This window comes from Clinocottus analis, unplaced genomic scaffold (genome assembly GCF_023055335.1).
Source record: "Clinocottus analis isolate CAN_PGR_092001 unplaced genomic scaffold, fCliAna1.0.p SCAF_13, whole genome shotgun sequence".
Taxonomy (NCBI): domain Eukaryota; kingdom Metazoa; phylum Chordata; class Actinopteri; order Perciformes; family Cottidae; genus Clinocottus; species Clinocottus analis.
Genome location: NW_027175854.1, coordinates 12393452 through 12410000, shown reverse-complemented (window position 1 = coordinate 12410000; position 16549 = coordinate 12393452). Strand labels below are relative to the sequence as shown.

The 16549-nt window shown below is 39.3% G+C and overlaps 1 protein-coding gene across 2 annotated transcripts in view; it reads right to left on the bottom strand.

The window, feature by feature from the left end:
* The window catches only part of slc38a9 (solute carrier family 38 member 9), a 27002-nt gene extending 11377 nt beyond the window's left edge, over positions 1-15625 (bottom strand). The window contains exons 1-7 of one of the 2 annotated variants that reach the window (XM_068574106.1): positions 15318-15625; positions 13496-13639; positions 10381-10510; positions 6782-6900; positions 6610-6673; positions 6347-6440; positions 3771-3941 (exon numbers count right to left, since the gene is read on the bottom strand). In XM_068574106.1, coding sequence (XP_068430207.1) covers positions 3771-3941; positions 6347-6440; positions 6610-6673; positions 6782-6900; positions 10381-10510; positions 13496-13593 — 676 coding nt within the window. In that variant the 5' untranslated portion in view covers positions 13594-13639; positions 15318-15625. The remainder of the gene's footprint in view (positions 1-3770; positions 3942-6346; positions 6441-6609; positions 6674-6781; positions 6901-10380; positions 10511-13495; positions 13640-15317) is intronic. The other variant, XM_068574105.1, reaches the window with a different exon arrangement.
* Positions 15626-16549: the final 924 nt, after the last annotated feature.

Below are 16549 nucleotides of genomic sequence, written 5' to 3'. Positions count from 1 at the left end.
TAAACATTATCTATGAGCAGGTTCTCTACAGCTACACTGATATCACATTATACTTTCATAACGTATACATTTGTTTATCGACAGTATTGGGAAAAACTGGCATAAGTTAGTGTGTGCGAGTTTAAGGTACAGTCAAAAGCACTGTGGCACCTACAGTGGAGCAGAGAGTAGAATAATCGTGCAAATTTTGATACAAGCATGAAATTTGGTGGAGTTGTTTTCCAGAGGTGTTTGGTCAAATCTGCCCGATTGGCCATTCAAAAATCCAAGATGGCGGCTATTTTTCAAGATGGCTGCCAATTGTGTCCCAAAAAAATATTAATTTCTTCATAAAACTGTTTGTATTCCCCTGATTTAAATGATCTTGGTAGGTAATAAAATATGCTTTAATAATTATCGAAAGCTATAACACTAGAATAATGAATGTGTTGATGTAATTGGACATTTAGTGGAAAAATTTGCAAATATAAGTGTCAATTAATAACTCTTTTATTAAGAAAATATCCATCAACTATTTTCATAGTGAGCATTACAAGAATATGAAAAATGAAAAAACTGAACATGACAAACTGAACAAAACAAACTGTATGGCACAGGACACATTGCCAGGCTAGTCTAGTCAGCATGGAAGGCAAAAAAACTTGTAATTCTAAAACATATGAAATATTGCTAGACTAGTCAATCTGGATGGAAACTATCTTACAGCACTGGTTACTGAACAATTTTGCAGTTGCCATTAAGTGATTAATGTAACGTGAACATGAACTGCTACTGCTCACATATGCAGCTGCAGAGTGCTGCATAAGCAGAACTAAAAGCACTTGCACCTCCCATGGCAACATTTCTTACACTTGACTAGTTCCTGACAACAAGCTGCAAAGGGGGGTGTTGTCGACCAACATACCGCCATTTCTCTAGTTTCTGTGTTCACTCCCAATCCGCAGGACTGACGAGGTCCGGCCTGGAGATAGTTGTAATGATAGTTGAATTGGATCAGCAACATTCTTTTTGTGTCAAGCGCGGTTAGGTCAGCTGACACTTCTTGGAAAGGGTTGCTCATCTTCTCTTGTAACACAACAATGAGTGCTTTCACATTTAAAAAGAAAGATCTCTGGCACTCTGTGTCTGCTCGTGATGTCTGCTGATGTTTGTGGCATCTTAACCGGACATAGTTTCATATTCAGCTACAAGACTCATTTCAGGTCCAGCTACCATCCATCTGTGAAGTGCTATATGATCTTCTGTTAATCCATTTGCTCCTCCATCTAATCTTGCTCATCTTGATTACTGCATTATTTTGCTCATGGGCTTGATTAATTGCCAGTGCAGATAATTCTCTTCTGATTTGTGAATGACAAAGTTACCCTTGTGAAACTCCTTGGCCACTTCTGGATGTTGATGCTCCAGGGACATTATATCTCAAAGGTGAATTAGGATTTATCGTGCATAGTTGATATTGTTTGTAAAGAAGTAAGAAACTAGTTCTGAAAGAGTTTCACGATACAAGTTGAAGTTTTCTTCTCTGAATAAGCGGGTCAGGGTGAAAATGGTGAGCTCCATGTCCCGCACTAGACTCCAGAACTTGAACTGTGGACTTGTACGCTTCCGTTGTTCCCACCAGTCTACCAAGATAGTATCTAATATATCAATTTCAGAAGAGCAGTGGTCAAGGATCGCTTCCTTTATTAGTTGGTACAGGCTGTGATCTGATGGGCATTTATTGTCCTGGTAACACTTGATACGGACAGAAAGGACTCGGCTATACCAGAAGATGCCACTCCTGCTTCCACAAGAATTCCCAAAGATCTCAGTGCAGCCATCTTTATGTGAAATCCACCAAACATGATTACCAACTTGTCCTCTCCATAATCAGGACACTGCCATTGGATTTGTTTAGCCAGAGCATACAATGGTTGATCAGCAGTCACAACAGGTGTCAGCCCTGGGTTAAGGGAAGCCACTGTATCAAAAACCTTCCCTGGCCTGGTCTCGCATCAGTGGCAGCAGTGCTGAAATGCGAACTTCAAATGGATGGCTCCTGTTCTGCATTGCATGATGGTCTGCCCATGTTATGCAAGCAGCATTATCCACATCTTCAGTGAGGTAAACATCTTCGAACCAGGGAAATTCTTGTTTCAAGTGTGACTGGATAGACTCTGGTGCTGAGAGGGGATTGTATGCTGCTGGAGGAGGGTTGGGATTGTTTGTACTATAAGCTGGGAGGACATTGGTGATTGATTCTGGTAACTCCGGAACTTTCTTCACCTTCACTTCTGACTTCACGTTCTTCACCAGCATTTTCAGTGTTTTGGTGTTGGAAAATGGACATACTTGTACCATGGAAGGTTGTTTGAGCAGTGGTTGCAGATGGATTATGGTTGATGTTGTCCACTGCTGCGGTTGTGAATAAGTTATTTCTCAAGACTGGTGGACAGACAACTCCATCTTGAACACACTGTGCAACAACTGCTTCTCCTAACTGAACTGACTGTCATAGGAGATACTCAGGCCATTCTCATAAAGCATGTCAATGAGTTTCCTCTTTGTTTTTTTGCCAATATAGACAGCATAATGTGTCTCCTTGGAATGCCTGTGCACTTTTGCTTCTTCTTTATAATTTGAAAAGCAGTTGAACTGCAGGAGCTGCGAGATAGAAAGCTCTGACTTTGCTCCTCCGTGTAAGAGTCGGGACTTGATGTCTGCACCATGTGCTATCGTGCCAACAAACTGATGGTGGCACAGCTTGTTTCAGGTCTACATTGTGAAATGTGTTGCTGAAATTGGACTTGTGATGAAGCATGTCCTGTCTGACCATTGCAGCAGCTTTTGCCAGATGAATTGCGTCACCATATTTGGACGCTTGCGCAAAGATAGAATGAATTTAGAAAAAGTAGCAATTTCTTTGTCAGAAGGATAATAAAGTAGCATGTTAAGCTCCAGAGTACTTAGAAACATAGGATTAGATACCAAGATCATTCAAATCAGGGACATAAAAACTTTTTTTTTAAGAAAACAAATTTTTGGAGACCCAATTGGAGGCCATCTTGAAAAAATAGCCGCTATCTTGGATTTTTGAATGGCCAATCGGGCAGATTTGACCAAATACCTTAGGAGAAAAACTTCACCAAATTTCATGCTTGTATCAAAATTTGCACAATTCTTATTAAAAAATTATTTTATCTGCGGCACTACACAGTTTACATCTGACATCATTCTGGTATACAGTAATATATTGTTCTCAATCCTTGAGGGTCATTGTAGATGATGACAGTGTAATATTTTTTTGAGATGTTTATTCATATCGTTAGAACCAAAAATAGAAGTTACAAGACAGAGGTAGTCTTGACTTAAATCTTAATACAGATGCCTAGTTTCATCATATTTACAGAATAGATAATAGTAAATTGACTGTACTTGTATAGCGCTTTTCTAGCCTTCTGACCACTCAAAGCTCATTCACTCATTTATACACTGATGGAAGGGGCTACCTGCAAGGTGTCACCTGCCCATCGGGTCTACCATACACCACAGGAACAGCATGCAGGAGCCATTTATGGTTAAGTGTCTTGCCCAAGAACACATCAACATTTGAAATGCCGAAACTCTATTACTGCGCCACAGTCGCCCCTTGGATAAATAACCTATGATGCAGTGAATCTCACTGCACGAACTAACTACTAATACTTAATACTCTGGTATATGTTGAACATTACAGCACGCATCCAGTTTACATAATTGTAGAAGTGATACTTCTTTTCATTGTGACTTACGGTAGATAAACTGTCCAGTGTTGTAGAGGAAATTGGACATGAGAACCCAGTAAACCACCATGGCTCCAATAAGTGACACCATCGAGAAGAACAAGCTGGACCACTGGCCGAACTTGCCAAAGTAGTACCTGCAAACATCAGGGAACTCCCAGTCGGATGCGTCTACGTAGGCTGGAGAGAACACAGGGAATGAAGAGATGAATGCGGGATTCTTTCCGTCATGTCACAGTCAATATCTTTAGGAAAGGAGTATATGGTTGATGTTCTTAATGATCGTGACTTTACAGCGGGTTAAAGCGGGTCTCCTTTATGGAGTTCACCATGTTGTACCGCCATGTTTCTACAGTGGTCCAGAATGGACAAACCAAAACACTAGTCCAATCCCAGTGCCCCCCCCCCCCCCCCGGCCCCCTAAAGATTAAAACCGTGAACCGCAATTCATATCATGTTATGTACTATTGTGGGTATATATTTTTACTTTTTACACCCCAATTTGAATGTCTTTCAGGCTCTTAAAAAATACTTCTGCTACCTGCAGCTTCTCACACTTTGCTTATTTGTAAAACACATATTTACTGTCTAGATTTCCACCACTTGTATGTGCAAAGAGAGGATGGAAGAATTTAAGTTACTATTAAGTATAATCCTAAGAACTGTGATGTGCGTTTGCCTGTTTTAGTGTCCGTGTGCATGCTGCTGTGAGGTGTGAAAGGTTGGTAAGTACATGTTAAAAGAGCCCCTCCTCTGTGGGAACATGGAAACAACAAACACTCATCACATCACTAGGTTATTAAACAAACATCTTGATTAATACAATAATAATTAGCATTAGTATTGTGCATTTGGCCATTTTTTCTCGCACAAATTGGACCTATTCAGGCACCCAACACAACTCCTCTCTCCTTATTTTACTTAAAACAATAATGTAAATGGATCATGGTTTGATTTTGATTGTGAAGATCATTGGTTTAATTTAGTTTTCTTATTTATGTATTAATTATATCCAAACAAGAACACATGGTATCATGTCCAGAAGCTCTGTCACCATAACAGAGTGGGTGATAATGTGCAGAGAAACAAATTAGTGCACCAACAAAGGCTCGGGAGAAGTCAAAATAAATGTGAGCATTGCAGGTTTAAAAAAAAACTTTGCTAATGTTTTATGATGATAAAAATGCATTTAACTCTGAATTTGACCTCAATGATGCACTTATAATAAAGAAACACTCAATGTCAACAGAAACTTTTACATGGCCCCTTTAATTTGAATCAGTAAATCACATGAAGGAGGCACTTACCTTTTCTGAAAAACAGTGGCAACAATGTGCTAAATACTTTCTCTCATGACACATTCACTGGCATGCTCTCACACTGCCTGAAAAAAATCTCCTTAATATAGCTACTGTATGTAGGTTACCTCCACAAGCAGCACACAAAATAATAATAATTATTATTATTATTATCATAATAAAGCCCCTACGACTTAACGAGGGCTAAAAATACAGTACCTGTTACTTTCAGAGCCATCATTGTACCGGGTGGTTGACACAACTGTTAAGTATTTCCTAGATGCATCGATCATTCAGCAGCCGATTAAAACCAGACGGTTTTCAGCTTGTCCGGCATGACCGGTGACCATGTCTTATATTTACAATTTTGATAGTTTTACGCAAAGTCTGAAAACCTCTGGTGGCAATGGGTGTCCCTCCTATCAGTGGCTTTAATGAACAGTTACTTGTTTTGCTGCTATTCAACAATAAAGATCAATTAACATTGTGTCTGTTTATTAAGCCTAGATCTTCCCCCTCTGTGGGCAAAGGAGATAGACAGCACCCTGGAGAGCTCCCACATGTAGCTGCTACGAACCACAGGATCAGGACCTTGGATAGCGACGATTAAATAAAAATAAAAAACACCGACCCTTGCATCACGACCCCCTCATGCTCCAGAGTTATGTTGAAGTCTCTTTGAAGAATCAAAACAAGATTTCATAGATGCAACTTCCAAGTAAATCTACTCTGCTATATGTGCGCCACGCCGTTAAAAAATAAGGCACCGACGTTAGCAACAACTTTGGTACAGGTTCATTTCAAGTGGGCTAATCTTTTAGGAAGACCGGCTTTTCTCCTGACGAGAGTTTTCTCAACTCTTTTTAAATTATGTTTTAATATTTCTTTGACCATCAAATTGCTTAATTTATCAGTCAAATCCTGTTGAAAAAAATGGTAGTTAAACTGTTAATTACTAACTCCCTAGATCCCATACAAAAAATTGTCCGGAGCCTTATAGTGCTTAGAATAAAAAAAAATTGAATTGACAGACCGCTTTAAAAATGTATATATTAATTCTGAATTGGCTAAGAATATTGCACTCCATGTGTCTCCAGTAAAGTTGCAATTTATAGAAAAAACGATGAGTATCTCGAGGAAAAAGACAAAACATAAAAAATAATAAAAGCGAGATTACTTTACTACAATCCACAAAAGAACTGTTAATTACATGAACCATTTAGTAATTGTATTTCAAGTTTTAAAAATGATTTAGTACTTAAAAATTGAAATTTTTCTTGGACTTACGTATTCCCTTAGGTGATTTGAGGACGATGTAACAACAGTAAAGCATCAGCAGACCTGTAAAGATGAGGATGATGATCCCCAGAGTGAAACCAGCCTATAGGGACAGAGACACCACTGATTCTTCATATTTTAGCATTTGTCCGGGAAGAGAAATTTAATGAGCAAACATAATGCGAATCAGAAAATCAAGAATAAATAACTTTTTATTTAATTGGCTTTGAACGAACCAAGCACTTGTAAGTGTTTGGAATAAAGCAAATCACCTGCTTTATACCCCAAGGTATGCTGAGTATAGATGTGCCCATCATTGTGTTCCATATGGCAAATCTGTGACGAGAAAAAGCAAAGTAGTAGTCCCAGCAGTTAATGACATTCATATAGCACAGGTTGGTTTTCTGGCAGGGTACGTTGTACCATTTAGCTGACAGGGCTTACATGGTGATGATACTGGGGTTTTTCGAAGAGTGGTCGCTGCCTGTCACCTTGAAAGCTGTCCCCAGTGGGCTGTAGATGTAGAGTTCTTCCGGCCCAGGGATCACATGGTTTGGAGGACTCTGAGGAAAGAACAGCCAGATACTAAAGATACAGTCCTCACAGTAACATGAATGTTTTTGAAAAAAGAGGTCATCAAACCAGAAGAACGGGCGTTAACTGTTGAGCGCTTAACACGATCACCTATCCATTTGACCGCATTCCTGTCGAAGATGAGGGCACTAATGCTCATTGTTTTTGTTTGATTAATGAAAGAGGATGGGTTGGTCAGAATAGCCAGAAAAGCATGCAGGCTATCACCCCGCAAAATGCAACCGAATATACAGCATTTGACACACTATGTATTATCCATCCATCCACTTTCCGCCGCTTATCCGGGGTCGGGTCGCAGTGGCAGCACACCCAGCAGACCGACTCAGGCTTCCCTCTCACCCGCAACATTTTCCAACTCATTCTGGGGGACCCCGAGGCGTTCCCAGGCCAGCCGGGAGATATAATCCCTCCAGCGTGTCCTGGGTCTTCCCCGGGGCCTCTTCCCAGTTGGGCGTGCCTGGAAAACCTCTAATGGGAGGCGTCCAGGAGGCATCCGGATTAGATGCCCGAACCACCTCAGCTGACTCCTTTCGATATGAAGGAGTAGCGGCTCGACTCCAAGCTCCCTCCTGATGTCCGAGCTCCTTACCCTATCTCTAAGGCTGAGCCCGGCCACCCTACGGAGGAAGCTCATTTTGGCCGCTTGTATCCGCAACCTCGTTCTTTCGGTCACGACCCAGAGTTCGTGACCATAGGTGAGGGTTGGAACGTAGACCGACCAGTAAATTGAGAGCTTCGCCTTCCGACTCAGTTCCCTCTTCACCAAGACGGACGGGTACAGCGCCTGTTTTACTGCTGCAGCCGCACCGATCCGCCTGTCGATCTCCCGCTCCACCTTACCCTCACTCGTGAACAAGACCCCGAGGTACTTGAACTCCTTCGCTTGGGGGAGTAATGTTGTCCCCACCTGGAGGGAGCAATCTACCGGTTTCCGGCAGAGAACCATGGACTCGGATTTGGAGGCGCTAACTCTCATCCCTGCCGCTTCACACTCGGCTGCAAAACGCCCCAACGAATGCTGGAGGTCACGGTCCGAGGAAGCAAACAGGAGCACATCATCTGCAAACAGCAGAGAGGCGATCCCGAGGCCCCCGAACCGGATTTCCTCCCCCCTCCGGCTGCGCCTAGAAATCCTGTCCATGAAAATCACAAACAGGACCGGTGATAAAGGGCAGCCCTGGCGGAGGCCAACACCCACCGGGAACGTGTCTGACTTAATACCGAGGATACGGACACAACTCCTACTGCAGGCGTATAGAGACCGGATAGCCCGTGCCAACGGATCCGGCACCCCATACTCCCGCAGCACCCCCCACAGAACCGCCCGAGGGACTCGGTCGAAAGCCTTCTCCAAGTCCACAAAGCACATGTAGACTGGTTGGGCAAACTCCCAAGACCCCTCCAGTGGACCCGCAAGGGTAAAGAGCTGGTCCACTGTTCCACGACCGGGACGGAATCCGCATTAGGACAAGTTAAATATGTTTCTCCCATACTAAATAGTATGATAGTATGGTATTTGAATGGTACACAGTGACTGTTCTGAAAATGGACAATAGGCCTTTTTTTACTTTAGACATTTTAATATGTCACAGTAGGAAAAGCACAGGTACAAATATTATAATTTGTCCTGTGCTATATTTAGCTCAAGGTTATTAGTGAAACCACCTGGAAGTACTGGTATAGCAGCTTTTAGTTTATTTTCCTGTTAGACAGGAAGTTGTCATAAACAAGGGATTACAGTTTAAATTAATCTTTATGGTGTGCAGAAAATGTTTACATCCCAAGTCAGTTGATTGCATCCCTGTTTCCCTCACTCCCCTTCCACTAGGTATGCATCAAGCACAAGAAAACCATGAGAGGATGGAGGAAACAAGAAAATATATTTTAAGAGAAATGAGACATTCTTTTTTTCTTCAGCATCACGTGAAGCGACGTCTGTTTCTGAAGACATCTGGATCAACTGTCAGTCGGCTTTACAGCTAGAGAGACTTTTGATGGAGTTGTGTCTGTACACATGTGAACTGTACTAATAAAGACAGTTATCATCACTGTACTAATAAAGACAGTTATTATCACTGCACTGATACTAATAGAGACAATTATTGTCAATAATTGTCACTTACACTAATAAAGACACAGTAATTATCACTGTATGTATACTAATAAAGACAGTTATTATCACTGTCAGAGTAGATATGTTTTCTCTCTGTAGCCAGTTACCTATTTAAGAAACTGCATTTATTTATACATTGTGTGTTCTGCTTAGAGACTACAGAACCAATTTCTATTTCTTATTTATTCTGCATGTTTTTGAAATTCTGATTGTGAAATCACAAAATAACCCATAGCGTGATTATGATTTCTCTTGAAGAATGGAATTCATCTATTAGGATCAATTTGGAATCTAACTACTGAAAAATACCCGATCTGCCAGACAGGACGACGCATCCTGGCCTTTACGACACTGTTAGCTAGACACCTCATAATATTCGAGTGAAACCACTTTCTCCCGCCCACACAACAGTTGGTTAAAAGAGATCCGAAGTCATATTAAATTTGAAAAGATCAGATTAACACTCAGAGATTCCAGTGAATCATTCAACGAGAGCTAGAAAACTTTCATAAACTATTATCCACTGGTCAGAATGTGTATGAACCCTGTGTTAACGCAGGGTTCATACACATTGGGTGACATAGGAGTCATAAAAATCCATTCCTGTGTATGAAGCCTGTCATAGACTCGCAGACAGCCTCGTACGCACAACAAGCCTTTGAGAAGAGGCGTCTCTCCTCAGAACGGACCGCGGAGAACGTGGCAGCTAACGACGCAGACAAGCTCACGCAACGCTGCAATCCAATAAGAGAACTGAGGTTAATTTTTTTATTCTGTTTTCTTTCTTTTTTAATTTGGCTTGTGTATAATTATGTATGCATGTTTCCACATCTTAATTTCTACTACATCTAAATTTGTTTTAAGTTAATATTGTTATCATAGTTGTTGTTTTGGGCATATTTTTCATCTGATATAATTTTTATGCCTCAAAAGAGTGATGTGTTTGTCATTGTATTTGCAATCTCTGAACATAGTGACAACTTGCACTTGTTACACTACCTTCAAGCAACTCACAACTGAATATAATGTATACTCCAATGTATTTGGGGTGGTCCTGCATTTTAGTCCTGTATAAAGTATTCGTAAAATCAATAAAAATAGATTCTAAAAAAGAAAGAAAAAAGGGGTCCTTATTAATCCTTCAGGAAATAAATACAAGCACGATTGGTTACGTCCATGTTGTCACTCCTCCACATCAGAAGAAAGAATCTGCACAAAGTTGAACTTCTAGTTAGGATACTATTTGGATTATATTCACAATAAATGGCAGCGTGTTACGCCTGAACATGCTGTGGCCACTAGATTTGAACTGTGGTGGAAATGTACCAGAACCTACCAGCAGTCTGTCAGAAGAGCCCGTCAGTCTGCTGTAGTAGTGGACTCTGCTGTTGAGGATGGCAGCCTCAGCAGACACTCTCTCCTGCGGGTCATGTTTTACGATATTCCTGGGCTCAACGTGGAAAGGCCTAAAAGAAGCAGAGAAAAAGTAATGTAATTCCTAGAAGTATTCAAATAAAACTATTTTGATGAACCATTAAATGGATATTGTACTCATTTCCATGTTTGTGCTTGTAGTTATACTGGCTTGTAGTTATATAAAACCATGGCACCCTAATATGGGTCCTTTTTGTATTTTTTGCAAATACAACATGTAAATCACAAGAAAATATATTGATGTGAGACATAAAATTAAACACCAAAGCCTTTGCTACAAGAATCAGTCAGCCATTTAAAAAAAAACTAAAAAAAAATAAGAAAGATAATCATGAAAGTATAAACCAAAATCAGCATGTTTCCAGAACCAGCAACCCTTAGATTGGTGCTATCAGAAAAAACCTGACGTCCAAAAGCAAGACAATTCCACACATATCTTCCAAAACCCTCCACACCAAAGCGTCAGGGACATATGAGCCAAAGAGCATAGCAACATGAATCACTTTATTGCTTTACAATCAGCAAATACCTGCTTACCTTTGTTTGTTTTTACCGTTTGATAATTGTTAATTTGTGTGCTTGTTTTATTTTAAAAAGGGAAAATATAGGTTGTTAAATTTAAAAATATCGAGATATATATATATAGATATATATATATAGATATATATATAGATATATATATATAGATATATATATATATATATATATATATATATATATATATATATATATATATATATATATATATATATATATATATATATATATATAGTAAAACTGTGCAGAAATAATGTTAAAATGTTTTGGTAGGATTTGGGAGAATTTTAGACCTTATAAATTCATCATTTCAACGACATAATCATGCTGAAAGTGCTTTTTTTTATAGGCAGACCTGAAAACTTTACATTACACACTGTGTGCCATCTTCATTTACTCTTAACCAGTAAAACATAGACTGATATTTCCAAATCTGAGCAAAATTTAACATTATACTTGTTTATTAACACCAAGATTATTCAAATAGCTCTAGTGGTTGCAGAGATACAGCCATTTTTGTTTGGGTATGTCATTTTCGAGGAAAGGGCCTAAAAATAGCTTGGTTGACAAAAGGTTAATGTTCAAAGAACTCTTTGTCTCTCTTTACTTCCCGTCAGCTGATGTTGTTCACATACATGTTCTATAAAATATATTGAGGCACATTTCAAATCTTATGATTAAAACTGTGAAATGGTCTCAATATTGTATAGCCGTGACATCACAAGGATTGGTTGTTTTGATACTTCCACAGTATTACACAGCACTTGGACCTGCTTTATATAAAAAACAAAAAAAAGACATTTTTATAATACTGGACCTTGAAGTCTGCATAAATATCAAATGTAAGAATTTGTTACTCTTCTTTTTTCATCTCATCCTAAAGCCATTTAAACAATGAGAAGGTAACAAATAAACAACAGAAGAATGTAAAATACTCGCCTGAGGATATTTTGCATCAAATCCAGTCATACTGGTAGAGATGCAAACTACTATTTTATAATAAAAGGGTTGATTGAAATTGATTCATACAGTCAGATGACCAACTACTGTGATCCTAGAGACCTTTATTAGCGGTATGAAAAAAAGAGAAATCAGCCTTGTTCCAAAAAACTATTTTTCTACGTAATGTTTGCTTTCTGTGTGAAGGGACTCGTGACAAAAGCAGTTCAAATGAATGTTAACGTGAAAAAAGTTGCATGAAAAATTAACTGAATCAAACAGCAACTTCACTATTTTCTGAGATTTTATAGACAATTGATTCAAAATTTAACGGTTAAATACATCCTGAAATATCAATTGTGCACAACATGAATACAAACAGTATTGGTTTTGAACCTTAAACATGTCTTGACTGAAGGGACCTGAACACAATAAAGCAACATACACATGTATGTGACTTACTGGAAGGGAGAGTTTGTAATGCTATATTCATAGGAAGCTAGTTGGTCAATGTGAAATACCTAACTGGATTAAAATTCACACAACCTGCTAATACTAGGTACAGTATGTGCCAAAGACACACACACAATGTCTTAGTATTTGCTTGTCAAGCAAATTCCAGGACTAGCTTGGCAAAAGCTGCTTGTCTGTTAGATAATAAACGGTGCCAGACATGAGAAACATGGATGGTGGAGACAAGTCACACCACCAAGAATTGTACAACTAGAAAACAGAAATCTACATTCATTTTTTACAAAGTTCATATACATAGTACACCTAACAATATACGTACAAAAGACAAAGTAAAGCTATTGCACTACCATCTGAATACACATAACAAAATTACATGATATTAAACAACACAGATAAAAACGAGAAAAATAAAAGATCCATTTGTTAAAAACACAATAAGATTCTGGTGCAAGGTTGAAGAACCACAAACAACTAAGAACCTACCAAAACCGACTCAGTTGGATGGGATATCTGTGACTATAGGCCAATCTGGTATGAGACACCATAAGTTTAATAAATGACAGTTCATTTATTGCTGGACCACTGAACTGAAAGACATGTTTCTTATACGTCTTACATGTTTCTGTAAACACACAATTTTTGCTTTTTTTATTAAACTATCTTTTTTTTAAATGAATGTTTTCAGAAAGATTATATGAGCTTGGAGCTGAGAGCCACACAAAGAGTGGGGAGATCAGAAAGTCTTGAGACACGGACAAACACGGTTTGGTTCTGTACGAAGTGCTTTTTGTAAGAATTGACAATACGTGGGGTTTCTTTACATTAAGCCCAATGTACAGAAATCATGAATATGATGAAATATAATACAGTATGTGTGGCTTTCTGTTGTCTGGTATTAACTTAATATGAGTGTACATAGAACTCCCTAGTGTTATCTCCTGAACAACATGAGCCTGTGTGCAGCTGTATCTCACAAGAGTGAACTAGTTTTTTTCCATCACGTGCACACACGGCTGGTGCTGGTAAATACTGCATATTGATTAGTGTAGTGTTTCAGTGTAATCTACCTTTTAGTCCTGAAGTCCAGTGAGTCAGTGGAACCTCGGTTTGAGTAGCACTCTCCAGTCTGCTCTGGGTTTAGCAGAGGCCTGAAGTCGTCCTCCATGATACCGCTGACTTTCAGCTAAAGCCTCTCAATTCTCATCACCTGACTGGGAGCAAACATGTTGTAAAATGTAATAAGTGACTGTCACAGAGCAACCATAAAACATTATTCGTGATGTATGAATGTTAACTTCAGTCAAATGTAGTCGACATTACAGCGCTGGGTTGTTTCTGATTTGTGAATGTGTTGTTCTACCTTCCAGTTAGCCACTGATTCTCACTCACTCCAGAATGCTGTGACAATCATCCTGGAGAGGATTTGAAACTGAGTAATCTATAACAGTGAATATTCTATCTCTTGGAATATCTGTCCCAGGCAAGTTTCAAATTCCTGGAAGATGGTTTTTCATACAGCAATCATATAGTCATAACCAGAAGTGTATAAATTAATCTGATCGCTGACCCGAGAATAAAAATGAGCTGCTGGGTCCTAACACTTATTCCACCATGGAATAGTATATGACCCCAAGTTTGCTGTGTGGAGGATATCATTCTGAAATATGCACCATGCTAAATCAGCGAAGATTCACCCCTGGAATTGGCCCCACTTTGTCCAGTTGGTAATCCATCTTTAGTGAGAAAGTTTAGTAAACAGTGGCTGCTTAGAACAGAGTAAAAACACATCCAAACATCCTAAATACTGTGCTAGTTTTTACTTTGACTATAGTGTTCATAACTGTAGTCATAGTCTATAGGTAGTGTTCAAAGCCAACTCAAATGTGAGGCACAAGTTGATTTTACTTGTACGCAAAGAAAGTCACATTAAACAATTGACCATTACCAACATATTAGAAAAGGTCTTATTCTGGCTAGGTATGCTGACAGTAACGAGTGAGGTGTGTGTGTTTTGCCCTTGATAAAGGCTGAAAAACACACATTATCAGATTGCTCATCATAAGCTTGGTCAAATAATGACCACGCTTATGAGCAAAAGTAGCATCCATGAATGCATATGCAGCAACACCCTATTTGTTATTCCATGTTTGGAACAAATTACTTTAAAATTGTCTTCTTGACAGTTCTAGTAACGAAACAATTTGTATTCTCAACTATGCTGCTGTGCGTGGAAACTAAAGCAGTTTAGGGAAGCTACTTCCACCTAAAATGGTCCAGCCTGCAGAAAACCTGTGACCTTAGAAACTCCACAAACTTTTAAACTTTTACTCCTGTGGCTGGTGGATATGGATAGACAGGCAGGCACACACTCGTTTTGGGATTTTTTATGTGGAGGTTTCGTTTAACTGTGTTGGCATCTTAATTAAAGGTTTTCCGTGTCCGACCATGACATGGAACGACACAGTCAGCACTAAGCAGACTATCATGCTTGTCCTCTTCCTCCCGTCATACCGATGAGCCGTGCCTTACTTGAGCAGATATTGCATAACCTCATCCAGACGCGGGATGTCAAAACAGACGTCACGTGACCACACAAATAAACCTCTGTTCAAAACGTCATGTGACGTTTGTTTCAGACGCGCTGAATTATTGGACTCAATGCTAACGTGCTTTTTTAAACCTAGTGTTGTGGTTGTGAAACATAAGTTTAACTAGACTTTCTGTTAGCTGCCTTCCTGATTTTTAGTAGGAGAATGTTAGCCAGTTAGGTGATTACGCACACAAAGAGAATTAGCTTAACCACATGCGCGCGCACACACACGCACACACACACACACACGCACACTCTCTCACACACTCACACTCACACACACACTTTAGCATAGTTACCGTCAGAGCAGAAGTTTATCCGTACCAAAGTCTGCAGTGGAGGCTCCTTTCTATTGTCTTCCGCTCTTTTCAGGTTTGCTCTGTCAGCGAATGTTACAACCAGCAAGTTGGACTAACGCAGGTTAACAGTTAAAATAAAAACAAAAACACATACAGCCTTGGGGGGTAAAGTAAGCTCCTGTTCCAACAAAAAAACGTCGGATAACAATAAGTAAAGCAACTGTTACTGTCCGCGGGCCAAATGTATGAAGTGGAATCAATCCATTTTCAACTGATGAGGTACGAGATGTGCTTGTCCTCTTGTCGTTACCGACTCGCTGCTTTTCTTCTTCTGTCCCTCCTTTTTTGTATTTCCTCTTCTTCTGGAGGTTTGCAACTGCATTACCGCCCCCTCCCGAGCTGAACTGGAACAATGAATCATGCCGTTTCATTACTGAGATATGTGGCTTTCCAAGAGAAAGTTATAAGAATGTAGCTTTGTTTGCAAATCAATGAAAGCAACACGAGCCACCTAGATCTGTATACACTAGCATTGGCATTAGACAGAAAATGTCTCCACAATATTAGGGAAAAGTCACAAACTGTCAATCAGTCACCAAATTATTCAGATTGCTCATTTGGATGAGTGTCATTATTATTATATTAGTATTAATATTATCATTACCCTCTGATGCATCTGTTTTTTTCTATCTTTACCAATTCAAATGTTCTTTTTTTTAAAAGAGAGAGAAAATAAGAATATATTTGATTGTAATTATGCAAATGTAATTGACAAGTTGCGATCAACATAATGACTGACATGATGCAAGTTCAATGCCACACTTTATCTCCGCCAGGTATAAACCTTCAGGTTATGTGTTTGATCATGTGTGTGTGTGTGTGTATGTGTGTGTGTGTTTCCACACATCTGTGTGTGAGTGATTGTTAACCTTTGTGTTTGTCCACTAAATTAGTGGACAGTGTTGTTGCAGCACAACAAGACAGTAAATGTTTCATTGTGCTGCAACAGACTGCATCATATTCTGGATGTCTATTATGGCTGCATGTTAAAGGACCTCTAGTGATCACAGTGACTCACACTTTCTCAGATCAAGTGTTAGTACCTTGATGGTAGCTCCTGTCCTCAGTGTGTTAATGGGTGAATGATGACAAGTAATGTTAAAGCTTTGGTCGGAAGAATATACATTCACATTTACATTTTAATATCATGCTACAGTTGTACTTATATTAAG